Raw genomic sequence first — 27,243 nt, forward strand, 5'->3', positions numbered from 1 at the left:
TGGCTCAGTTCAGTTGGATAAGCATTCATTTTCTATTAATTTAGATACTTAGAGAAACAAAAGTCAGCGAGCGAGCTGATCGGAACCAGGAGCTTATAGTAAGTAAGAAATATCCAGCAGACCATTCCCATAAGCATTCCTTTTCAGGAATTAGGATGCTGTCAAAAAAATATGTGACTAAGAGTTGATAGCTCCTGAGGTCCAGTTTTTGCTCTCCTGCTTATAATTACAGTCATGCCTAACAGGGGATTATAGTTACATATAGAATTTACATATATTATATTTACACATATTATTTAAATATTATTTACATGTATATATATAACAACGGAATTATAATCACAGTTGCTTAACAACAGGAACACGTTCTGAGAAATGTGTCATTAGGTGATTTCATCTTTGTGCAAACATCATAGCGTGTACTTACGCAAACCTAGATGGTATAGCCTTATATATCTTATGGGACCACGATTGTATATGTGGACCGTTGTAATATACAGTCCGTCATTGGTCAAAACATCATTATGCAGCTCATGACTGTAATGTAAACTTGGACATATCAACCATCTTCTTTAGGATTCTGTTCCAGAATCTGAAAATCCAGCCATATCCTACCCATTTGCCTTTATGGAGATGTTGTAGGGATCAAAAGGGCTAACAGATTTGAAAGTACTTTACCAATTGCAAACAGGTTTAGAAGAAAAGATTTTACTGAATTTTACTAGAAATAGACAAAATAATTCATAAATTAAATACTTAAAAAAATAAAAGCAGATAACATGGAGATGGCCAATATTTGTTTCACAATTTTTTCTTAACAGCTATCCATCTCTGCCTCTTATCTTGTAGGCTTGCAGAGAAGCACCACTCTCTTCTCTTTTGCTTAACACTTCTGGTGGGTAACTAAGTGATGGGATTTCCTCTAGACATATCTCTGCTCTTGACCTCCCGCTGAATTTCTACAGCTGCATTTTGTGACCTCTTGGCCCTTCAACTGTAATGGTCTTGAAGCCAGATTCTGTGTAGCTTCTCTCCTCTGGTTCCTCTCTTCCGCCAGACCTCAAATCTTTGGGTTGGTCACATGATTGAAAGGTAAATTTCCTGAAGGCAGGGATTATCTGACTTGTCTACTCAGAATTGATACAGGCTCCTAAGGTTGTAGTTCTCTGTCAGCTAGCCTCCTTTGCAGCTAGGGCAAAATCATGTGTGCCGATCTTGGCCAAGGTACCCAAGGGGGTTCTGGTAGGAGCTTCTGGAAAAGGTTCTCTTCCATGTTAAGAAGAGACGCATGAGAAGAAACATCTCTCTTCATCACTGGATGTGATGATGGCTGCAAGAGATGCTGGAAATGACTGCAATATCTTGCAGCCAAAGAGGGCAGAGCAGAGAGAGCAAAAGCGTGAGTGAGCTGCTAAAACTGTGCCCCCCTAGGCTTCTTATTATTTGAGATAAGAAATCCTGATCTTAGCAGCTGCCTGCAACTGATTTTTCTCTTCCTTGCAGTCAAATGCTTCATAAATTATGCCTCTTTTCCTCCTCTTTGCCTCCCTACTCTTTTCTCTTCTGAAGCTCCTTCCTGCACATCCATCACCCTTCACCCGCTTATTCAATCAATATTGTGCTCTTCCAGAACACAAGCTAGCTGGTGTTTTCTATCCAATGGATGCTCAATAAATGTTGGAATGACTACAAATAATGATCAAAAATAACCCAGGATTATTGGTCTTTGTGGCATACACTGGTTCTGTTACCTTTGCATAGATGCTTCTCTCTGTTTATAAGTAGTACCAATGTCACACTCTAGCAAAATTTCCTTGCCATTAATAACTATAGTTGCAAAATGAATTCCCTTTCCCAATTGAGAATCACCAAAATTTTTCTAACAGGTTCTTAAACTATTGTTCCTGTCAATAAAAAACTCTAAAAATGAAAAGTATGACTCAATAATCAAACAAATTTTTCCTGTTTCTTCTGGGATTCAGTATATAGCAAAATGGAAGCTAAGGAGTAGGATCGTGAAAAACACATTACTTTTTTTAAATGAATGATTTCTGCGTGTTTGAATGAAGAAGCGAAACTCAGCCCAAATGGCTTCTTCACTTACAATGTATTGTTTCACATCAAAACCTCTACTGGGTTTTAGTCAACTATTTAGTAACTTTAGATAATTTCTAAAGGTACCATTTATGGTTGTGTTTATCTGGAGATTCAACTCCTTAGATTTTCATGTGTTCCTTCAAAGCATAATGCTATTTCAAAAATCAAAAGAACTTTGGACTCTCCTGCTTCCGAGAAAAAATGTAAACACTGCACATATGAAGGAATAAAACTGTCACAATTAAAATCCATGCTATCAAATTAAAAATGAAACCTTGAATGATTGCCTAGGGTGTAACTGCTATGATGTACTTTATTCCATAAACCACAGAGAGGGAAAAAAATGATTCAGGACTTCTCCATTTACTAAGTCACTATAACAAACCATTTAGGGCATCTTGAAGAACCCATCCCAGGATCCAGCTCTACTGTACCCACCACTAGGTATTCCACACCAAGCCACCACTTTGCACTGGACCAAGAAGGATGGTTTGGCATTTTAAGACTCTAATATTCCCCAGGAAAAAAAAAATATATCACTGGGAGTCATGATGACATTTTTTTTAGTTAACAAATACACTGAAAGAAATCACTTTGGCTGTTGATGGGAGCAAAAGCTCAAACATGGGCAGGCCCAGTCTAGCACGTTTTGTGTGGCTCCATTGTGGAGGATGGCTTAACATTCTGTAAGGGAGTCTGGGTGCATTGGAGGGTCAGAATGCATTAAATACGACAAATTTTTCTCAAGTGCCTGATACCTGCCAGGCAGTGTTTTTGGCAACTGGGGCACATTAATGAACGAATCAGTTGAAGGGCCCAGGACTCATGGAGCTATGTTGGGGAGGACTCAAGGGAGGAAGATGAAGAAGAATTAGCAGTCTTCGCTCCACGGCAATAGATTAAAGAAAGTGGAAACAGCCCAGGTCTAATATGCTTCTGCTCCCCTCCACCTATGTGTGTCGCCAACAGTACATGCGTTCTGACATTGAAGACAGGGACAAGGTGAGTAGGCTCCAGCAGGAGCATGTACTGGCTCTTACAGCCATCTGCTGGCCTGAACATCAAATAGGTCAGTGTTATCATTAGTCCAGAGGGATTAATACTCTTGAAAGTCTCCTTTGCTCTCCATTTTCAAGCTGGCTAAAATATTCTCTTTCTTCCCCTCCAAATGGACTCCATATCTGAGACACCACATTAAAGCACCTCGTCTTTGGTATGGGGATGCATCATGCTGTAGAAATAATTCACTTAGTTGCTGCATCACTTGGGCAAATGATCTTGGCTTACTCCTCAAGAAATCGTGGTGAAATTTAGATAAGCCAACGATGTACATAATGACTAGCCCAACCCCTGGCACAGAAAACAGTGGTTATTTAAAAAAGGAAATGGAAATAAAATACAATTATCTAGATATGTTGGCAGGGGGTGGTTTCTTGTTTGATGGCCTGGTTTACTGCTTGACTCCTTTTGATTTGGCATGCAAAAGAGGTTTTAAGAAAATGCAATTTGCACCAGGGGATGAAGAGAACACAAAGCAAAGCTTGGCTTCCGAGCTTGGAATCCTCATCTCAGCCTCTGACCTTTGCTCCCAGTAGTTCTCATTTGAAATTTCCCACGTGCGCTGTGCTTGTCCCCAGCTCAGGCTGAGAAACCAGCGGGGTGGGAACATGCTGGCGTTCCCACGTCTCCATTGCACTCCAAACTTTTCATCAGCCAACAAGGGCAGTGCCTCCTCTTCTTTCTCTCTCTCTCCAAAAAAGAAGCCCTAGTAGGAATCGTATAATACCAGCCCTTAGAATGAGCTGACAGTTTTTTCCACCCTGCTCTGAAGCTCTTATTAATTCTAAGAGAAACGATGAGTTTTCTCTGGGATTCTCAATGTCAGTTACAGAAGCAACAACTTTCAGAACAACTAATGAGTTAATGATTTAGTCAGTGAACGCTTTCTGTCTTATAATGATACCAGTGACCATTTCTAGATATGCTTGATCCTTCTCCTTTACTTCCAGTATTCCCAGAGAGTATCATTTTATGTTATCCAGCTTTTAAATTGTTGTTGATATCGTAAATGGAGGGTCATGCTTTAAAGGTAAGGGAATCTAAGGGGTATTGGCACTGAACCAAAAACAAACAACAAAAACATTTTTTTCTAGCAATATATTGTTGCAACAATATTTTATTTTATTCAACAATATTTTACTCAACAAATAATTACTGAGCACCCGTTTTCTGCAAAGTGCTTTTTAGGTGCTGTGGATGTTAATGAACCAACCAAACAAAAATCTCTGCCTTCATTAAGTTTGCATTCTATTAGGTTTCAATAAGCATAATAAATGAGTAAATTATATAGTGAGTTAAAAGGTGATGGGGCCAGCCTGGTGGCGCAGCGGTTAAGTGCGCACGTTGCACTTCAGCGGCCCAGGGCTCCCTGGTGCGGACATGGCACCACTTGGCCAGCCATGCTGTGGCAGGTGTCCCACATATAAAGTGGAGGAAGATGGGCATGGGTGTTAGCTCAGGGCCAGCCTTCCTCAGCAAAAAGAGGAGGATTGGAGGCAGATGTTAGCTCAGGGCTAATCTTCCTCAAAAATAAATAAATAAATAAATAAAAGGTGATAGGTGCTATGGAAAAAAGAAAAAAAAGAGCAGAGTAAGGAACTAAGAGTATGTATGTGTGGGAGCAGGTCACACTGTTACACACAGCGGTCAGGGTGGGCTTCACTGAAAGGGCGATGCCTGAAAGTATTTTGATAGGGCAGACATCATATCAATTTAATGTAATAATAGCAGAAATCTTTTCTTTTTGAATGCCTGGTATATATCAATTCTTCCTCCAAGTGCCTTAAAATGTCATTTCTAATTCTCAAAATAATCGTATAAATTAGGTAACTTCATCTCATTTCTTTACAACAGGAAAATGAAAGCTTAGTGAGATTAAACATGGGGCCAAGACCACAGAGCAAATATATAGCTGAGCAGAGATTTGAATTCTGGCAGCTCATTCCAAAGTTCATGGTCTTTCTACCATCTTGGGTGTTTCCCAAGATGTGGTTTCCCAAAGAGTGGTTAGGAAACTACCAGATTGCCCTGGAGGTGTTCATTAGAGAGTGCGGATTCCTGGGCCCCTTCCCAGTGCTACCCAGTCTGATTCTCTGGGATGTGGCGCTGGAATCTGAATGTTTGACCAGTTTCCTTGCTGCTCTGCTGCACGCTCAAGTCTGAGAACCACTATTACAATCTGCTGCCTTGGCCTTTCCATAAAGTGATCATGACGGCTGTTATCATGACCTGTTTCCAGCTCTAGGATTTCTAACCTAGTGCCTGAAAAGTGAACAATTGGTACAAAAGATGGTCCCAGCCAGACTCTTGAACTGCGTGTCAGCCTCTTGTTATTATGGGACAAAGCTAAGTTCCTTTCTGCCCTTTCATATTAACTCACATACTGGCCACTTGGGAGAGGCAGGCTCAACACCAGGAAATGAAGGACGTTATTAACACGCAGAACAAACTTTGGCTCCCTGCCAGGCCTCTGTGGGATTTTATATCTCTTCCATCAGGTTTTCTGTGGAAGTGCTGCCTCCAGGGTGCATTCTGCCTCCAAGGGCAAACTCACAGCCACCTTTCCTAACAAGTCTTCCTCTCCAATGCCGATGGGAAGCAATGCCTCTCTTTCTGAACTTATAAACCCTTCCGAGGACTGTGAAACTGCACAATTGCTAACTACTTTTCACCATCAGGTCCTGTCTACCTTCATGCTTCCCTGTTTGGAATTATTGTAGTAATTCTGAAAGCTTCTTAAAAACACAAAACAAAACAAAATAAAACAGCTATATGCATATTGAATTTTTGCCCACCTACACAGACCAGCTTTGCCAACCAGCCACCAGCTTTGGTATAACCAAATAGATTCTAAAATACCAAATCTGCCAAGAGAATATACAAAGCAATGAGACTATTTTTCTTCTGTGCTTTATGGAAAAAAAGAGGTGAAGTCAGTGTTAGGGCGTAGAACCATGCAGATTTTAGGACCAGGAGGATTCTTGGTTGTCATCTGTTCTAACCTAGCCCTTTGATAACTAAACAAATAGAAATCTAAGAAGGTGAAATCACATGGCTAGTGTGTAGCAAAGATAGGACTATAACAAAGTTTTCTGGTTCCGGAGCTGGTTTTCTTTTTACTGATCCAGGCTTGGGATCTTTATCCCACGTCTCATCTCTCCTCACTGTCCTTTTTCTCAATATATAATTCCTATAATCTGTCTAAAGAGATCAAGGATGCTTATGTTAATGGTTAACTTATCCTGAGAATGTATCCTTAATTCCTCCATGCCCAAACTTTTTCATATGTATAGGGAGTAAAGATTAGTAAGACGGAAACCATACATCACAGAATTACCACTGAGTCATTCATTAACTCAACCAATATTTCTTGTGATTCTACCATGTGTCAGGCACAGGGCTATTGTAGTAAAGAAAGTAGATGAAAACGGACAAAAATTCCTCCTGTCAAGGAGCTTACATTCTAGTGGGGAAACACAACAAACAAGAGAAATTAGTAAAACCCTGTATTAATAGTGGTGAAAGCTAAGGAGAAAAAGCAGGGAAAAGGATTAGGAAGTGAGGCTGTGTGTGCAGTGGTGGTGATGGGGGTTGGATTTTAGACAAGGTAACCAGGAAAGGCCTTGTTGAGAAGTAAAGACCACAACCAGAGAACAGAAATATGAGCCACTTCTCAAGAGAATCTCAACGTCGATCTCTACAGAGAATGGCAAACAAAGATCAGATTTGGAAAATATTGGAAAAGGTGGAAAACACGTTATTCTGCTCTTTCTAGTAGTCCAGGCAGCAGGAAATGGGAAGGAAAGGAATGGCACAATTAAGGTGACAACAACCATACTTTCAAGGAGGCCAAGATGAGTTTTGTTAGTATCTGAGGTGCAAAGAAATGCCTGATGGTTTGTGGTTTCATATGAAGAACTTTGCTTAGAATACAGAATTTAGACAGCGGAATTAAGATTGACAAGAGGTATTATTGTATTAAAAAAAAATCCAGAGAGCATGAAGTAATGCCAAGACTACTTGGCAAGATTATGTGTGACTTAAAACTTGATAAAAATGCTGAAAAGTTCAGACATTTGATTTATCCAAACATGTAATTAATTATGAGCATTTCGGCTGAAGTGTGAAATTTATATAGAGTCAATTACTCCACATTTTTTGAGAGCTTACTGTGTGCAACACAGGGACAGTGCTTCCGAGACTCAAGGAAGAGCAAGACACTGTTCTATCTCAGTGAATGTTTGACTGTAGTAAATCCATTTCCTCTTCCTCTTGGGCATCCAGCAAGAATGCATTTCCCAGTCTCCTTTGTAGCTAAGTATGACTTGTGGCTGAGTTCTGTCCAATGGGATTTGAGTGGACATGATGGAAGTCCCTTCTAGGTTTGGCCCATAAAATCCTAGAGGACTGCAGAGTCTCAAGATGCAAGAAGCTGGGGTTCCTGAATTGCCACCTGGAAGGCTGCTTGCCAAACATCTGATTAAACTTTATGCTAGGAAGATATTTATGTCTGCTGTGTTGAAATACTGAGATATGAGCCGGCCCATGTTGTCCAACCAATATAATTATGAATCAACATTTGCATAGAATTTTACAGTTCACAGAATGCTTTCACATATCAAATGATTCTGGGAATCACCCTTGGAAATAGGTCATATTTTTATTTTTCCTATTTTACAGAAGCTGAAATTGATGCTTACTGAGTGTTGAATTACTTGGTCACGATCACAGGCAAGACAGAGAGGGCAAAGATTCTAAACCACTGGCTCTCAAATTTACGAAAAATCATTAGTATAAGACAAGTATGGAAATAAATCTAACACAAGGCATTTGATAAATGTAGACAAAATATTAAGCAGATTCAAAAGAAGGAAATAGCACATTTAGTTGAAGAAGCCACAAAAGGCTCTAGCAGAATAGGTAAGATTTACAGTGAGTGTTTGCAAAGTGACAAGAGAAATGGGAGGAGAAACATGGAGAAAGTTCCTGTAAATTTTGATATGCAATATGAGTGGTGAACAGAAATAGAAGAGAGTTGGCACTTGTTCTAATGTTTCAAGGGAAGTTTGAGCAAGCAATGTAGTTTTTTGAAGGAAAACAGGAACTGGTAATTCAATACAAATCAAAAAATTGTTTATTGAGTGCCTGCCAGATGGAGGGCCTTCCAAAAGTGCACAGAGGATACAGAGAGGAGATAACAAGGGCACAGCCCATGTTTTAAAATGCGTTTATAATCTACTAGGGGAAATAGTCATAAATGACGCAATACAATGTTGAGTAAGATAAACATCAATGAGAAGAGTAATGGGGTTCAATGGACAGAGAAATGACCTGGGAAAGTGACATGAGGACACGGGAAAGATAGGTGAAGCTTCATGGAGGAGGTAAAATGTCGAGATTCACCTTGGAGGAGGTGCCATTGCTGAAGATGGTTATCAATACATGAATTAATGAGGGCCATTCCAAAAAGAAGGGTTTTCATCAATATGTTGAGCAAGGACACTGCTATGTGAAGAATTAAATGACTCCAAAACGTGACCATTGTTTAGGGGACGACAAAATGAAATGTATAATTTGGATATGTTTGTTTAAACATGGAATCACAAACTTATAGTGATATCATAGGTATGTAAATTTCTATTCCTATTGAAACTGTCTGGCTTCCAACGAGTTCAGTCAACGACCAGCACTGTAGACCAGAAGGCAGTGTGAGAGAGTTTCACTACGCCACCAAGAATAATCAACATGCAGTTTACTGAGATGTCCTGCCATAACAGGGCCACCTACCATGAACAGGGCTTCATAATTTTCAATCATTTTCTGCACCACAGCGATGATGGCTGTGCTCTCCTCAGCCCGGGCCGAACTCTGGACCGAGAATTCTTTGTCTGACGATTTCTGCTTGTGCAGCAGGTTGGGTCCAAATATGGTGGCCAAGTTTAGAGATGTCATTTTGTTCCCAGTGACCTACAGGAGCACAGAATACAAGGATTGTTGTTACTTTTGCTTTTCAAAATGCTGGGTGTTCAATAATCAATGGAACATTTTTCCTTTCCTTTTTTTTTTTTTTCTGAAAGGACTACATCATCTCTGGCAGAATCCATGAGGAGCACCTTCATTTTCCTTTTACTTTATTTCTTGGATTGAATTTGATAGCTCAAGGTCATTTCAACAGCATATGGAGTAAAATTTTACAACTGTAAGTTATTTATTGTGAAACCGGTACTACGTGAAATTTCTATCCTATCTGCTCTTAAAACATATTGATGCTCATCCATCCATCCATTCCCTCCATCTCTCCCTTCATCCATCCATCCATTATCTCTCCATTAATTCATCCACTGAGCACCTACTATAGGCTAGGCATTTTTCATGGATTCTAACTATTTTAAAATTTTTCCAACAATGATGGCAACACAGTCCTTATTTTAAAGGGTTCACAATCTAGAGGGCAAATAAACTTATCAATTACAAGTACTGAGTACAAAGGATGAAGCTAGCAACTCTGGAGGCCCCAGGGATACTCCAGAGAGGTGACAATATTTGCACAAAATCTTGAAGGAAGAACAGAGTTTGTAGGCTGAAAAGCAGAGGAGCTGGGACAACGGGCAGTTTCACCATAGTGAAAACACCATATGCAAAGACAGAAACACGCAAAATACATCAAGGCCCCCCAGGAAGCTCAGTGTGGCAGAGGGTTCTGCAGGAAAGGTAGGTAAGGGCCAAGCGAGAGTCATTGTCACATGTCCCCTGTGGGGCACAATTGCCCCTGGTTGAGAACGACTGGTCTAGGCAAATTTTTATTTCTCTTGTTGATGTTAATTGAAAATCTAGGAACGTCTGGGTAAGTATGCTAACTGTGGCTGCTTGGTGGGGATCCTTTGCCTGTGGAAATCTGCACAGTCTTTGAGCGGCACCTGGGTGCGCAGCATAGAATTCAAGAGTCCTGATTCACGGCTAATACAAAGCCTCCTGAATCCACCCTTGTCCTATGCAGCCCTGAGCTGGTAGCTCCCCGGCCCTGCAATCCCAGTGTGGCACATCAGGGATGTTACTTTTAGAAGGTGAGCTGTTTTCAGCTTTGCGCCAAGTGAAGTGATTTCATGTGGTAAACACTGGGAATTTTCAAGAAAGTGCCCTTTATGTACAACTGTTTAATTCTTTTCTTTGTTTTATTTCACTGACATAAAACTTGACAAGTTTTCATTTCTCTTCCTGGAAATTCATGGCTAAGGATAAAATCAAATATGTACCATTTTCAAATTCATCCCGTTAGAACTCAGAGGCATTTGGAGTGCTTCCCCTTCCCCTCTTAAAATAATATCAGGGTTTTCTCATTTTTAAAACATTAACAAATAGAAGATTTTGTTTTCTTTTAAAAGAATGTTTAGTACAAGGACTCTTTCCGCTCTCTCCTCCTGTTGCTATTCTGGGAATGCAATACAATCTGTCTGTAAAATTGCACATAGACTGCAGCTGCAGACCATGCTTCTGTGGTTTGTTAACGCTTCTTTGTTTTGTTTTGTTTTTGTTTCACCATTTTTTAAATTGGAAAGGAGACTTGTTCACAGACAGCTTCTACCCTTGCTCCCACGTTTCACATATATATAGCTATTTCTAGATAATAGAATGCGCACCTGGGGCCAGCTCGTTATGTACTTATTAGCCAGTCAATTCAAGGAAAATTTTTATCTCAGCTAAATAAGCATCCTAGATCATTTATAAACCTAATATGCAGAGCTCACATTTATTAAAAGTTTAGCCTGTACAGTCACTGGGGTGGGGGCTTTCCAAAGGCTGTTTCAATTCTTTCTCACTATAAGCTCATGAAGCAGCTGCCGCTGTTGTCCTTTTTTACAGACGGGGAAGCGATGCCCAGAGCCTGGAGCCAGCAGGTGGTGGAGCTAGGAAGTGAAGCCGGCAGCCAGGCTCCAGGCAGCCCCACATACGACCCTGCCCCTCTCACTGTTCACTCTTGTGCGGCAGACTCTGTCATAGCATGGGGAAATGGGGAAACTAGCTTCAAAGCTGGGTCAGGACCACAGAGAGGAGAGGAAGGCACTGGTCTTGCTACAGTTCCAAAGACAACCTCCCATTTCCCAGAGGCATGACCTCCTCAAAGATCAGGAATCTGGCTCCACGTTGGAGGTTAGTAACTTCTTTTTTTGCCTCATAGGCTCTTTGAAGAACTAAAGGCCAGCTACGGACTCTCGCACCACAAAAGTGGATATTCACACCACATTTTCCATGCAGTGCCAGAGGGTTCTTGGACAACCTGGAAAACCACTGCTCAAGAGGTTTCAATTATGTTCCTGCAATATTCTTTCTAGAAGAAACGAAATCTTTCTTACATTTGGGAATTTCTCTTTTCCCCTAAGGAGCAAAGAAAATAGCAAACTGAATGAAATGGAATAAAACAAAACAAACACGAGATAGCAAAACAACACAATTTGATAAAATACCACTATTTTTTCCCAAGAAAAACACTGATTTACTAGTCAACAATTTTTCTCATGCCCTTCTTTTAGACATCTTTAAGATCCTGTTAGTGAGTGATGAGTTGAATTTTGAGCACTCATTACAAAGGAAATATTACGTTCATTTTATAGAGGAGGAAGCTCAGACCTCTCCCAACCCGACTCTGCTTTCCTTCCTATTCCTCTACTTTATAAAACAGGATCATGTAGCAAGGTGCTGGCAGAGCCTGTGTCAGCCTCCAAGCTTTTTGATGCTCTGGTTCACTTTTCTTCCATGTTACAATCCATAACAACTACTCAACAAATGGATAACACATCTAACACCAACTAACAAATAGGTAAGAGAAAAAGTTGAAAACTACTTCATTTCTTAACATATTTTACGATTTGATTTTCGCCTCACTCCGGCCTGCCCATTCTGTATTCTCTACCTGCTCACACCAAACCAACTAGAAAAATGATAAACAAAGAACCTCTCTCTTGTTTCTCTCCCACCACTCTTAACTTCTACCAGAAGCGGTTTTTTTTAAGCTAACTCCCATCCCTATGCCATGCTTATGTGGCCCGTTGACTCAATCCCTACACACCCTTTTCTATATACTCTTTGATGTGTAGTTTAAATTCAATCTCCTCCATGAAGCGATCCCTAACTTTTTAGGCCCATGCTCAGCACTTCTTCTCTGAAGTTCTGTAGTGACACTGCACTGCATTCTCTAATTCTATATTTGCCTTGGGTCCTCACCTCTTCCACCTCCTAGATGCCACAGCAACCCAGGAATAGTAATTAGAAAATTCTTGAACAACGATCACTGGCTTAGAGGAACTTGGGGTAAGTGCTGAGGACATATGTGATTCAAATATCAAGGCCATTCTTATGTGGAAACATTTATGTGAATTGCTTTTTTCCATACTCTTATTCATACAAAAGCTTCTTAAATCACTCTCTCTCTGTCTTTAACCAATCTACAACATGGATTATATCACTTTAGTGGAATCCTTCCAAAGATTCAGGACTTAAAAGAATTAACCACCTACCCCTTTACAGAAGCATTCAGTATTCTATGAACACAGCTCAACTTCCCCTCATACCTCACCAGTACTTCTCCATTCCATAGCCTTTATTCCAATCCAAGATGGCACATGGGCTACTTGCTTTCCTGTAACTTCTGACCATTTCACAGAGGCAATGCTCTCCTCATATTTCCCCTGCTGCTTTAATTTCTGGTTACTAGTTCTTCATTTTGATTCAAGGTTTAGGTCAAGAGTATCCAGAAATTCTTGTAATCTCTTGCTTTCCTGTACAACTTTGCTGTTACTAGGATATTTTCATATTCCTTATAGTAAACTAGTTTTCTCACCCACCGAGCAGTGCCGGTTGAAGAGTATTTATTCCTAAAGTTCAGATAAGGAAACTCAGGTTTAGGAAGGCTAATAAGTTTCTCCAGTGGATTTCGCATGGTCAGCGAGTTATAAAGCTACCTACCAAGTGCTCTCAACCAGGGGTGATTTTGTTCCCTTTCCCCATTCCCCACAGGATACTTGGCAATGTCTAGAGTCACTTTTGATTGTCACAATTGGGGTTGGGGGTGCTGCTACTGGCATCAAGTGATTAGAGGTCAGGGATGCTTAGCAGCATCCCACAAGCGCAGGGCAGCCCCCATAGTAAAGAATTACCTGGTCCCAAATGTCAATCATATGGAGACTGGGAAACCCTGAACTGGACTCCCAGTGGAGATTTTTCCTACTTCCTTTTCTATATTTCTGTTCCTACTAAATTGGACCAGTTTGGGTTTGAGGCACAGCTAGGACTTTACTAGTCATGGGACCGACCTGACCACTATCCAATATGACAACTTTGTGTGAATTTAAAAAGGAGCCTGTTCCTCAAGATATTTTACTGCCATCTGCTCGGATATTGTCCTAATAATTTTGCAAATCTACAATGACTATGGGGGTACATGGCACCTCTCCCAGAGTTGTGAAACGCACAAATGTGGAACTTGAACAACCACAAGTGGATGCTCCCTGGGGGACGCTGGGCAAGTTACTTAACCCCTCTGAAACGTGGGGGCAACAACATCTCTCTTGCGTAAAGAAAGATTAACTCTAATATATAAAGCCCCTAGCACATAGCTGGCACATGGTAGGCGATACATACACGGTAGCTAGCATTTCAGCATGCTAAGCTTCATTTGAACCTATTCAGGAATATTTTCTTCTCTTTGGCACAGGCAGTGGAGTCCTGTTTAGCATTTGGACTGAAAGAGTGTCTGACAATTATTCTAAAAAATCAAGAGTGAGTTCAATTGAACTTTTCGTTTTCCTCAAAGCCTTCTTAATCACCTAAGACCTGACTTTCTCCTTCTCACATAGTACTTAAGAAACTTCAGAGATGCAATTGACATATCTAGGAACACAGACAGGGCTCTGCCTTTACCCAATGATTAGGCAGATGATTCTATAGCTTCTATTATATCCGTAGTTGATAAAGGATGACACCCAGATGGGTAATATAACTACTTAACAATTATGAAAATTATAGTACATCCACTGAAGATCTGTGTCTGCTGAAATAAGGTGTCAGTGCCATATTATAAAACCTGAAACCAGCAGAGGTTTCACTAATTACAACTACTGTAGAGATAAAAGGCTAATGCAGGAACGTTTCATTCTCAGACTGATAGGGAGGATGAGGATAAGAAATGCAGAACTGCCTTTATGGATTAAAGTGAAAAAAATTACATATGACCATGACTTTTGGGTAAGAAATTTGACAAACACAGAAATGAATCCATAATTCAGCTGAGTTCTGCTTAACAAGGATTTAAAAGAAAATTTTCTGTGGTTAGGTAAGTTTGGAATGCCTTTGGCCCCTTCTTGTTGATTTATAATGCATGTTAGCATATTAAAGTGTCTGAGGTCTCCTGTGGAATCCAAGGTCAAGGAGAAGCATGACTTCGTGGTATCAAAAAGGGAAACAGTCTCTCGTTAAGGTGAAGATTAAATAGGTTGCTTGTTAAAAGGTCACCTATAATTGAGGCCAGTGTCCCCTTTGTCCAATGGTGAAACTGAAAAACACCTTGAAGCATATGCATGTGACCAAAGAGAATCAGAGCCCAAGACCTTAGATGGGGGTCACACTAGGGCCTGAGCGGGGACCAGGTCCAATAAAAAAATCCCAAAAGGGTCCATGGGACTGTGCAGAACCTGTCTTCGGCAGTTGACATCATGTGGCATTAAGATGCATGACAATGGTCAACAGATCAGACCCTCTAGTTCCCTCTACACCTGGTTTGGGAGCAGGACTGACTCTCCATTGCATTCAGCCAGTCCCTGTTTTGGGGGAGGGTTTAAGGAGAGAAAGACTCTCTCAAAAGGAAGATACTAGACTTCTAGCTATAGGGAAGATGGGAGCTCCGGGAGAAACTGGAAGAATAAAGAGGTGACATCATATCTGGGCTCCAAGCTAAAGAAGCAGATCAAATTAATTACAGGGACAGCAATCTCTCCCCATCTCCATTACTCCATTTTTTCATGATTGTAAACATCTCTGTAGCTCATTATTTGCCTTCTTCACACAATGGAAATGCAAGGTCTTGAATAAAGCATCATCATGGAAAATGACAGCCTCATTTGGAAGCATTCTTGAAACATGAGAAGTTAATGGCCTTTGTGTTCTTAGGAACTGTCCCTCCAGAGAAAACTCTGCATCAGTTCTTTTTCCTTCATAGACAGATAGGCCAGGAAAGGGGAGGTGTCATTTCCTGCAGGGGAAATGTTTAACCAAATTGATGGCTTGCCCTTTTAAAACAGGAAAAAGGAAGAGTCACAGCATCTATGGCAGCAAAGGGGTGCATACCTCTTGCCCATCTTTGCTGATGTTGTCATTGGCATGCCTGGCCACGATGGAGAGGAACTGTAGCAGGCGGTGGAGCGTGTCGCAGTTGCAGGGAGGTAGAAGGTAGATGAGGAGCTGCAAGGTGCCCAGCTGTTCCTCTGGCTCCAACACTAAGCAAGGCAAAAAGAGGCACTTTATGTAAGTAAAAGAGAAAACTCACGTCATTCAGCCTCGGAGGAGAGGCCCCCTCTCAGCTATCTTCAGAAAGGGATCATCAAGGCTAGTCACATTTCATTCCTTTACCCACTCTTCCATTGGTTTAGCAATTTAGCAGCAAGGTTCTCTGAAGGATATAAAGGTAAATCAGACCTGGGGAAATGTGGCAGCTGGAGAAGGTATTATAGTCCAGGTCAGAAAGCTCACTTCATCCCCTTTCCTTTCTTCTCCCTCCTTGCCCTGGTGTAACTTATCACGTACATTATGGATTACAGTCTTTCACTGCTGGTAGATATTTACTAACAATGACTGAGAATTGGTGAACATTCTAAAATTTGAGTTTATGACAGATTTGGGGCCCTTCTCAATAGACTTTTTGTTGGCAATAACCAAGACACAGCACAATGACAGTGTCATCTGTCACTTTTGTGATTCTGTTTTAATTGTAGCGTTGGAGGAAGAAATACATGGAGGCTGACACAGCTCTGGCCTCTTCCTCCCCACTTTACCCTCCTTTTTTCCTCCATGGGATCTGTGTCTATAACCCTGAAGCAGCCACACTGAAAGTCCTGGCAATGGGCTATGCCATCCTGCTTCCCTGGAATGTTGCCTGCCTCCTTCTTACTCTGGGTCCCTGTGGCTCTCTCCTTCCTCATACCAGAAATGCAAACTCATTTTTAGGTACAGGCTCAATGTGAACTCTTGCTGTTACTCCAAAGCATCAATTTATAGCACTTTCTACTGTCCTAGGGTCATTTGAAAGCATCCCAAATTCTTCTTGGCTACTTCCGTTTGTTTTATTGCAACTTTCTTCTTGCTAATTCTCCCCAGGGTAAATCTCAGAAAATTCCCCAAATGGCCCACTTAATAGAGACCAATAAATAAGGACAAAAAAGTTATCAGGAACTACATGCACAAGGTTTTGATGAGTGAGTTGGACATTCCAGTAATCCAGGGACACATTCCTTCAAACGGCTATATTACGCACAGAGAGTATTGATGAAAGCTGTGTACAGCTCCCTGGTGAGAAGGGGGTCCGGCATGTCCCTCAGGAACTCTTTCAACAAGGCAGCCACATCATGAACGCTGTGCTCTTCCTCCAGAGAGACATCAACCCCACGGTCAAATTCCTCACGTAACTGGAAAAGTAACGGTTCAAGTGGCAGTCTCGTAACACCATACCTTAACATTCAGTGCCCAGCAAAAGAAGTGCTATGACATGGGCATCTGGTATTAAGTTTACACAGATCCCGAGAAGGAGAAGCAAAAAACACATCACCTTGATCTACAGTCTATGCAAGTCAGCCATGAATATACATATACATTAAACATGTTATTAAATAAAAGTATCTGTGGGTTTACCGCTAGTAATGCAAGCAGAAGGGCTCAATAACAATATCCAGAGGGCTTGGAGAAAGAGCTAAGGGGATAGGTCAACTGCAAATGTGGGAGGGAGGAATTAATCTATTATATAGCAGTTTTGCATGTCAGCAATCCTACCATGTTGGAATTTTGACATTTTACAGAAATACTCAACAAGAAAGAAAAGAGATTTTCCCACAAACAGTGAAATTAAAAAACCCTGATAAACCATTTGTGACTAAGGCTTTAAAGATGACAATAAGTTAATAAAAGTTGCCTTAGATTTGTCAAAGTAGCCTTTTAACAATTCCCGGAAAGATTCTCTGCCTTAATCATTATACTAGGTTTATTAGCGTTTATAACAGCAGGAAAACACAATAGCAAGAAGGGAGTCATAACTCTACAACCTACTTTCATTTCTGACAGCTTAACTTCTCTTATATATTGTTCTCTGCTGTAAAAACAATTGAGTTCATGAATCTACTGTATGCAGTAAACTTCTATAAGAGTTCATTTGTTCAATCATTCATTCATTCAACAAAGACGTACTGCATACTTCCTCTGTACCAGGCCTTGTTGTAGGCCATCAAAGTATGGTGGTGAATAAAGTGGCAAAGTCCTTACCCTCCCCCAGCTCTCAGGTTGATAGAGAGACAGGAGATAAACTGACAACCCCACAAGTGATTAATTAGCTCTTAATATCATGACAATTGTTCTGAAGAAAAAGTGTAGGGTGCTAATAAGTGATATAACAAGATAAAATGGTGAGTTAGAACATATTTCATATTGAAAATCTAAGTCTAGATAACTGCTGATTATATTTTTATGGGATAATCCTTAAATAAATCTCCATGCAAAGGTTTCCCCTTTGGTGGATCCAGATATAACTGAAGAATAATTTCTAACACTTGCCACCTGATGAGAATGCCCATTACTGTCCTGAATTAATTGCCCGTTGATTCCAGGCAACTCGTCGTTAGTGTGCATCAGGCAGCCAGAACGAAGGCTTCCGTCGGCACCACTCCTACTTGTGATCATTCAAACACACCATGTTTCTTTTCTGAGTACACACACATGCAGAAAGAATGGACTCTGGAAAGACTTTGATATAAATTGTGTGACCTTGAATTTAATGCTGGTTGAACTATGTGATCTTGAATTAAGTTTCTTAATATCTCTCAACCTCAAATGAAGTGGGTGAAAGGAGCACCATAGCTGGTGGGAAGATTCAATGAGATAATGTTTGTGAAAATATTCTGCAGTTCTGCACAGGGGTCTAAGAAATGTTACTATGCTGTCTTCCTTCCTGAAAGTCCTGCTGTGAAATGTTAAATGTTGCTCAATAGTCTCTTGTGTGACTATTAAAAATAAAAACCAACCAACCAAACAGAAAACATACTTCTTTTGAAAGCCCCTTTTATCTTGACACAAAAGATATATGAGGAGGCATTTATTTCAGTTAGTTTCAATAATATGAACAAATATCACTTCTTCAACTCCATCCAACTAAAAATTGTTTTCATTTGGCTTCATTTTTGAGTTGCTGAGTTCCTTATTTCTGTTGGAACCAACAGAGCGAAAATTACATTTTAATTTTCTCTTAGTCAAGACATAAATTCTTTTCTCAAAGGATGGTTTGCCTTTTGTGAAGCCATCGTGAACATAGATACCTGCCTGATCATAGGAACCCATTCGTGAAGGTCTAATATCAAACTTCTGTTGCACAGTGCTGAAGGAAATCAAGGGGTACAGTCCCTACATGAAAAATGAACTGGGGATCAATGGTTCCATGGACACAATAAAAATTATTTATTTTTGAGAAAGTAAAGCTATAAACATAGCATCTTTTATGAAGAGAATGGTAATAGCATTACTCATATTGCATTTTAGTAAAAACGGATGCTATACAATTTTTTTCTATTTATTATCACTTACTAAATAGGTACTATCTGAATCTCCTGCTTTTACAGTTTCAATAAGGTATTTATAAATTAATTTTGTTTGGCAGTATATGCCATGGACACGTCCAGACGATTTGCTTTCAAGTGTTTGATCCTAACTCTATTGCAACCTTTCTGAGCTTCTGAGTTCTTACCTCTTGGGACTCAATTATGCCATAATTGGTGGGAGGGTACAGAAAATATATTCAGAAATGAATTTTCATAAGCTTGAACTTTGCACAAGGTAATTCAATTGAAAGTCAAGTGAAATGTACAATATAATTTTCACTTTTTACTTACTTGTCTCACTCTCTTTTTTGAGCTTCCAACTCGGAATATTCCCACCGTTTGTAGGCCTGCAAATAAGTAAACAAAATTAGCTGTTCTGTTTTATGGCTTGAAACTCTGGAGAAAATCAAAATAGAAATACAACAGAATGCCAGCGCCATGCTGTAACACGCAGAGCAATAGTAACTTGACAGCGCACACTAATGCTTATTTATCCCACACTATATTCTTCAGGTACGTAAAGGTCAGCCCTATAGGCACCAGGATCATTTTATGTTAAATCTTTCTGATGAAAAATTTTTCATGTGATATTATGTATTTCCATACCTCTCTCCATGTGAAAAAAAATAATGTAACATTTTTTTCATTATTCAGAAAATTACTTAAACATGAATTTTATATGAATATTTAGCTCCTCATCAATTTTTAAAATAGATATTTCTTGTTTTACTGATCATAATTAAAACATGTACTTATTAAAGAAAATCTATAAAATGCAGAAAAAATTTAAAAATAATATGCTTTTAAAAATACCTGATGTAGAAATAATCACTCCTAATATTTTGGTTATTTCTATCCAGGTTTTTCTGGATATATATATTATATATATATTTTTACATAGTTGAGACCATACTATAATATTTATATGGAGAGAGAGAGAAAATGCTATTGCTTTCACTCAATATTATGCCACAAGAATTTTTATGCCAGTAAAACTTCTTTGTAATTGTCATTTAAAATGGATGCAAAATACTCTATTGTATGAATGTGCCACAATTCATATTCCCCTCTGAATGGCATATAGGTCCCCCACCACACATACACTTGTTTTGTTATTATAAATGGCACTATTATGAACAACTCTGTAGATAAGCCTTAATTCACAATTCTGATTTTTTTAGGATCATGTCCTAGAAGTGAGATTATAGGGTCAATACATAAAAAAGAGTTATCTGGACCAAAATGTCAGTAATTCCGAAGTTGAGAAACCCTGCTTTAAAAAATTAGGTCTCTCAAAACAAACAAGTAACATCACTGTCACACCTTAGAAGTTTCAACAATAGCTTTTCAATATCATTAAATTTCCAGTCAACATTCATATAAGGTTCACAAACTGTGGGAGGTCGATGTGCCTTTTAGTCTCTTAATGTATATGTTTCCCTGTCTCTGTTTACATTCTTTCCTCCTAATTGGTTTGATGAAGAAATAGCATTGATTTCCCACTGTAGATCTCCCCACTGTCTGGATTTGGACATACCATAGTGTCATTTATATGTCCCTCTCTCCTCTTTATTTCCTCCAAAGAGATAGTTAGAGTCAGTGTTTTCTCTGATTCAGGTTTGATTTGGGGGGCAAGAATACTTCATAAGAGGTATTATGTACTTCCTTCAAGGAGCACTGAATGTCTCAGTGGCTCTCCTTTTCCTGTGCAAGCCATTAATCATCACCTCTAATGATCATAATCTACATTAATTCTTTCATTGGTGGCTCATTTTCTCTTCTTCATTTGGAATAATCAGTTATGAGGGTGATGCCAGATTAGAGCTGCCAATGGCCATTTCTGTAGCCACATGAAGAGAGCTGGTGTGAGAGCAAAGCCAGCAAACAGACTCATGCACTCATAGCATCATTTGAGTCCTAGATCCAGCTGTGCCTGAATGCAGATATAACACTCGGACTTCCAGTATGTAAATAGAATATTGTTGGAGGGGTGCTTTGCTTAATTTAGTGTTACCTGGGTTCCTCTCTCTTGTTATTGAAAGAGTTCTGATTAGTAAAATATATAATTAAATTATAAGAAATTTAAGCCATGTTTTATACCTCTTGGTAGAGCTTTGCAGTTTTCTTCATAGAAGTCTCTTACTTTTTATTATAGATGTTCTGGGTATACCATATTTTTGATACTAATATGAATGAATTATTTTATTGTTATAGTACATAACTGATTATTGCTCTTACATAGGAAATGGATATCTTTTTGTATATTTACTTATATATATTCACCACATTATGTATTAAGTATAAGATTTTTTTAGTTATTTTTCCAGGGTTTTATAGTTAGAAAACATACCACCCATAAATAAACATCCCATTTATCAGTTCTATATTTTAAAAATGGTATCCTGAATTTCCAGAATAATCTGAGAGATTTAGACTGATTTGCATAAGCTCATTGGTGCTTTGCTCTTGGGTGGGATTTTGCTTTGCATCTATTTTCAAAAGACTTCTGTACTCTCCTTGTTGCTGCTGTCAATTTGCCTCATAACTGAGTCTAACCCCCAGCCTAATTTATTGCTTTTTCTTCTCTGGGAACTTGAAAACAGGATAACCAAGCTATTTAGAATCAAGTTCAGGGGCTGGGCTGGTGGCGTAGCAGTTAAGTTCACTTGCTCTGCTTTGGCAGCCCGGGGTTCACCAGTTCAGACCCCAGGCACAGACCTAGCAGCACTTATCAAGCCATGCTGTGACGGGGTCCTACATATAAAGTAGAGGAAGATGGGCATGGATGTTAGCTCAGGGCCAATCTTCCTCAAAAAATAAAAAAGATAGAATTAAGTCCAGAATTACATCTCTTCATCTGCAAAATGAGCATAATAAGTATTCACCTCAAAAGTGATGCAATGATTCAATGTATTAATGCATATAAAATACTTAGAATCATATCTGGCATCTATTACTATGTAGAAAGGCCCTGACTGAACTGAATGGGTCTTCTTTGTGCAAAAAGAAAACTTTAATATAATAGTAGGTCTTAGTAATTTTAATTTTGGCCACATTTATTTTGTTATTTTCTGATGGTTGCCGAAGAGTGGAAACTTCTACATAAGTGAGACATCACATACGGGCATTTTCTACACAGGTGGGACTATTCATTTGGTGGAATTCCTCTAAGCTGTTCAGAAATGACCATTTCTATGACATTATTTCTTCAATTATAGTACTTTTCCACTTGTAAAAATGACCGTGATTTAAAAAAATAACTAGTTAGTGACTGATTGCTATAATTCTCATGTATCTCGATTAATTATAATCTCAAGTTTTTACAGTATTTATTTATTTATTTTTAGGTAAAGCAAATGACAGCCATCAGACTGCCAATGTCATTCTCTGACGTAAGGCTTACAGTGATTTTCCTCAAAGAAAAGGTGCAGTCTAGGTATTCAGTAACCTTGATTTAAGACACTCACTGATAAAAACAGGTGTACATCAAAAAAGACATAGACCTGGCAAAGAAATGTGACTTTGCTGTGCCCTGTCCCAGAAATCAACATGATCACCTTTCTTTCCTTTTCATCAGAAACTGAAAGAATTGCTTTTGAAGTTTGCTCTTTTTTTTGGGGGGGGGGGGTGAGGACGATTGTCCCTGAGCTAATATCTGTGCCAATCTTCATCTTTTTGCTTGAGGAAGATTGTCCCTGAGCTAAAATCTGTGCCAATTTTTCTCTATTTTGTACGTGGGATGCTGCCACCGCATGGCTTCATGAGCAGTGTGTAAGTCCACACCTGGGATCCAAACCTGTGAACCCTCGGCCGCCAAAGTAGAGTGCACAAACCTAACCACTATGCCACTAGGCTGGTCCTGAAGTTTGCTTTTTTCTCATTGGTTTAAAGTGACCAATATTAATATCTGCTTGAATTTGAATGTGTCTCTTATTTTTCTGGAGCCATTTGGTCTAAACGCCATGGAAACCTAGAACAGAATCACAGCCTTGAAAGATGACCCAAGTCATCTTGTTTCCTTTAGACTCTAAACTGCATTTTATTATTCTGAAAAGAAGGTGAATTGCCCTCTTTTTTTAGTAAGCTTAAAGGAAGTGTTACTTTACAAATTGCATTCATGAAAATTTGTTTTCAAAAAGAAAATAGAAATACTAAGTTGTGTTTTTTTCTTTTTCACAAAAGCAGTTACTCAAACTGGCACTGGATTTTTGCATTATTGGAGTAGAATTTTCTCATTTAGAATTCTTTAAAATGCCTACATTCTTTCTACATTCTTTATAGGAAAAAGTTATAAGTATAAAACTATGTCTTTTTTTCTACCTCATAGTGAAATTTAGGCTGATTTTACATATTCAAAGTACTGAACTCTTTAGTTGCTAAGCTATTTTTAAAAATAATTCTGTTCAAGTAATATTTATTGAACATTTACTCTGTGTTAATCATGATACTAAGTTCTGGAAATTCAAAATGACTAACACATTTTCCTTGACCTACAGTTTACCTTCCAAGGAGAAGAGACAGATAAATAAACTCACACATGCACACATATTAAAATTTTGTACAAACAAATCAAGTTTCAATATATATTAATTTTATTGCAACCCAAATGTTATCTAGTGATTTGCATATATAATGAGTTGACTAAGATATTTAGATATTTTCTTAATAATTTTTTATAAAGTCTCATTTTTATTAGAAAGAAATAGATGAGATTTAACAGTAGTTATATTTAAATGATAGCCTCAGAATTTTCTTTGTCTATTTCTTTTTTTCTTTATTACAATGAGCATATTATTTTTATAGTAAAGAAGCAATTAATAAACTTTTCTCATGTCCATCAAATGCATGCTAACACTATAGCAAACAAATTCAGACTATGGAAATAGCAGTTTGATGAGCCAAAAGTCTAAATTTCGGAAAAAGTTAAAAAAACTGTATAGCATTTTTAAGTCAATGTATTAATTGGAACAGAGTTACCAAAAGGATCATCATGAAGAAATTTTAAATAGACGTCTTTCCACAAAAATGCAAATGCCAATGTAGAAACCTGCTGTCAAAAATTATGCATTTTCTATTCACTTAAGAAATGATTTTCAAATCTTTTTTTTAAGAAGCTGGACTATTGTTTTTTAAAGGAAGCCTTGTGTGTAACCTCAATGTATAAAAAAGATAAAAGCGGCTCTGTTCTGTTTGAAGGGGGTCCTGGGGACAGACGCAGCCTGACAGATCTTTCCATCCCCTAAATCACCTGGCTTCCAGGGTCCCTTCTGAGGACTCCTAGGGGCTGGGCAGTCTGAATACCATGAAGGTGATTTCTGCCCCCACCCCCAATCTTGTTTAGCCCAGTAATCTCTTAAGCAAACACCCACATCTGTAAACTTTCTTTGCAAAGGAAATTTTGGCCCAGAGCCTCATCCAATAAACACAGAATTGAAATTGGGTGCTTAAATGGGTGATGCTTGAATAAATAAAAGTCTTTAGTACTTGCTCGCTGACAGACAAGTCTGCTTACCATGTTTTTCTAGATGTTGACAGCAGCTGTCCACCAGCCTGGGGACTTGTCTGTAAATAGGATTCAGACTGAGTTTCTTATCTCTGGCTTTTTCTTTTTTATTTTGAGCCTCGGCAGGCAAGGAGAGTTGTAAAGCTTCTAGCAGTCGAGACTGATTGTCATCAAGATCTGTGATAGAATCCACTGACATTGCACCCTGCAAATTACACACAGACATGAGCCAAGAGTGTAGATGGAGAAAACAAAAACAGCTTCCCTCAGATGCTATCCAATAAATACTTTTGCCCATGACTATTTATCACACTTGAAATAATACTGCTTGATTTAATTGTGCTGTTTGTATATTAAAAGAAAAAAACCAACACCTTTTGGAAAAGTGAGGAAACGTCCACAACATAGGGTAAGGGAATGGAAGTTGCAATTTCAACAAGAGACAACATTTTCCAAGTGGAAGACAAGAGATGGCAAATATATCATTAAAATATTTTGACCCAACCACTTCATTTCTTGAAACAAGAAAAAAATCACATACTCAGTGAATGAGGTAAAGTCAGAGAAGGTTTGTGAATTAAAAAAAACCCTCAACTATGACTCTAGGAAGTAGATTTTTAAAGTAGGTGGATTCTATAAAACAGTCTTAGTTTGGTTTCCTCCAGAAGTGGCACAAAGCACTTTACTAGGGAAATGGTCCCAGGAGATACTTGTAGAGTGGGGAAATGAGAAAGCGACGTGAAGGCAGCCAACGAAGGGAGCATCACCAAGCCTATGACCGCAGCTAGAGCCCAATCGCCCTGGTACCTCTGGGATCATGCACCTCAGAGCTATTCCTGCTAAGGAGTGAGGCAGCTAGGGTATCTATGCCACAAGTGTCAAGAGTCATTGATTAAGGGCAGCTTCTGGTAGGGGCAGGGAGGTGACGTTAACGACTTGGTACTTGCAGCCTGTCAGCTGCATGCGTGGGTGCCTCTGGCCATCAGAGACAGCAAAGAGATGGTGTGTTGGCAGGTGGAAGGAAGGCTGGCATGCTAGGAATGGTAAAGGCTGAGGGGAAGGGAGTAGGGCACCAACTATGTTTGTATAGCCACTCATCCTTTTATGAGCTGCAGAGGAAGAAGTTGGCTGCTGGTGTCCTAGCAAGGCCTGGACAAAGAAGAGAGCATTTGGGAGGCCCATCGCCTGGGCCCTAGATTCCAAGAAAGTTCAAACGTGGAGTTTTGGTGATGTTGCCATGTAAGTTTATACACACAATCTGAGAGACAATGGCAGGATCGGAAGAGCAACTCCTTCATGCAAATTCAAATATTCCATAACGTTGTCACTTCTTTATTTTTAAACATAGGTAAATCCTTGAAAAACAGCAGTGGCTCAGGTACCCTTCTATCTTGGAGAGGTCCTGAATGTTGGAGGCTGATTAAGAAATGTGGATTTTAAGTGGGAGGTGTCTGGAGTTTTAACCAGGGCAGTAGTGAATGGCTGGAGGTGGCAAAGATTTGGGGCCTCCAGGCAAGAGGAAAAGGAGAGAAGATCTCACAGTGGCCTAGGAAGTTTTAGACATGCTTATCAACTGACTCAGCCAATCACCAACCAATTTGCCTGAAAACTCAGCTTTCCTGGATTGAAATGTGAAATCTGAAACACCAAATAATAGGTACCATATTGTTACAGTATTGATTCGAAAGAGCATATACATATGTACATATATATACATATATATATATATATGTATATATATGTAAGTTTCTATGGTTATGTTTGAGAAAAAAATTCCATTGATAAGACAAAATCTCCCCGTTTACAAAGACTGGCAGCAAATTCACTCAGCCAGGCATGGTTTTCAGACTGGAGATGAAGAGATTAACAAAAACACCTGGCCCTGCCTCAAGCCTCACAGTCTCGTGGGAAAGTGTAGTAATACAACAGAAGATTACACTAGAGCAGGATCAATGGTGATGTTCAGGATATCATCGGGCACATGGATAACCAAGGAGGGGCATGCAACAGCTTTGAGAGGGGTCGGGGAAGGCTTCCAGGGTGTGCCAGTTGCCACATGGCCAGTGCAAATTCTCCCTGAATGAGGTTGTTGACAGATATCTGGAAACAAATGACATTTCCAGTTTTCACAGAGCAAAGACTCAAAGAATAACCTTATAAGTCTTCAGTTGTCCTAGCGCTGGTGTCAGAGAAAATACTGGCCAACTCACCCTCCTCCTGGCCCGAGGAGCTGGTTCTGGAGTGTTCGGGGACGTTGACTCATTTGGTGTTTCCGAGGTGGAGCTGAGAGATGAGTTACTGCTTGAGAGTTCTTTGTTTTGTCTTTTATTTCCAAATGGGAGGAGCGAAGCTACAAAATCAGATGTGTCTTTCTGCTCGTCCCTCTGCGAGTCTTGCTTGAGTTTATAGGCCCGGTCATTGGCAATGACTTGGGATAAGGGCATTCCAAATGCCTGTGGGATGAATTCTGGAATCAAAAAACAAACATTCCCTTTCAGAGAAGGACTGCACCAGTGAAGACTCTCACTCGTGTTTCCAATCTAAAGGCAGACATTCAAATGACTGTCTTCTGAAGAACTGATTGATCAATCAAAGTACGGAGATGAATTTTGTGTTTATCAGAGCGGCCAAAGAGTCTATTTCAATGAAGAAAACTAGCATGTATAAAGAACACAGCTTTTAGGAATCTAGGCCTCTAGTTTTTCTCCACATATCTCAAGTATGTTTTAAAGGAAATAACTT

At 39.4% G+C, this 27,243-nt stretch overlaps 1 protein-coding gene across 10 annotated transcripts in view; it reads right to left on the reverse strand.

Annotated features, from left to right (window-relative positions):
* Positions 1–27,243, reverse strand: part of ARHGAP6 (Rho GTPase activating protein 6) — a 462,138-nt gene that overhangs the window by 24,034 nt on the left and 410,861 nt on the right. For all 10 annotated transcript variants that reach the window (XM_070257112.1, XM_023633891.2, XM_070257115.1 and 7 more), the window contains 6 exons: positions 26,712–26,968; positions 24,511–24,706; positions 19,290–19,345; positions 16,676–16,826; positions 15,493–15,641; positions 8,944–9,123 (listed from right to left, as the gene is read on the reverse strand). In XM_070257112.1, coding sequence (XP_070113213.1) covers positions 8,944–9,123; positions 15,493–15,641; positions 16,676–16,826; positions 19,290–19,345; positions 24,511–24,706; positions 26,712–26,968 — 989 coding nt within the window. The remainder of the gene's footprint in view (positions 1–8,943; positions 9,124–15,492; positions 15,642–16,675; positions 16,827–19,289; positions 19,346–24,510; positions 24,707–26,711; positions 26,969–27,243) is intronic.

The sequence above is a fragment of the Equus caballus genome, chromosome X, assembly GCF_041296265.1.
Source record: "Equus caballus isolate H_3958 breed thoroughbred chromosome X, TB-T2T, whole genome shotgun sequence".
Lineage (NCBI taxonomy): Eukaryota > Metazoa > Chordata > Mammalia > Perissodactyla > Equidae > Equus > Equus caballus.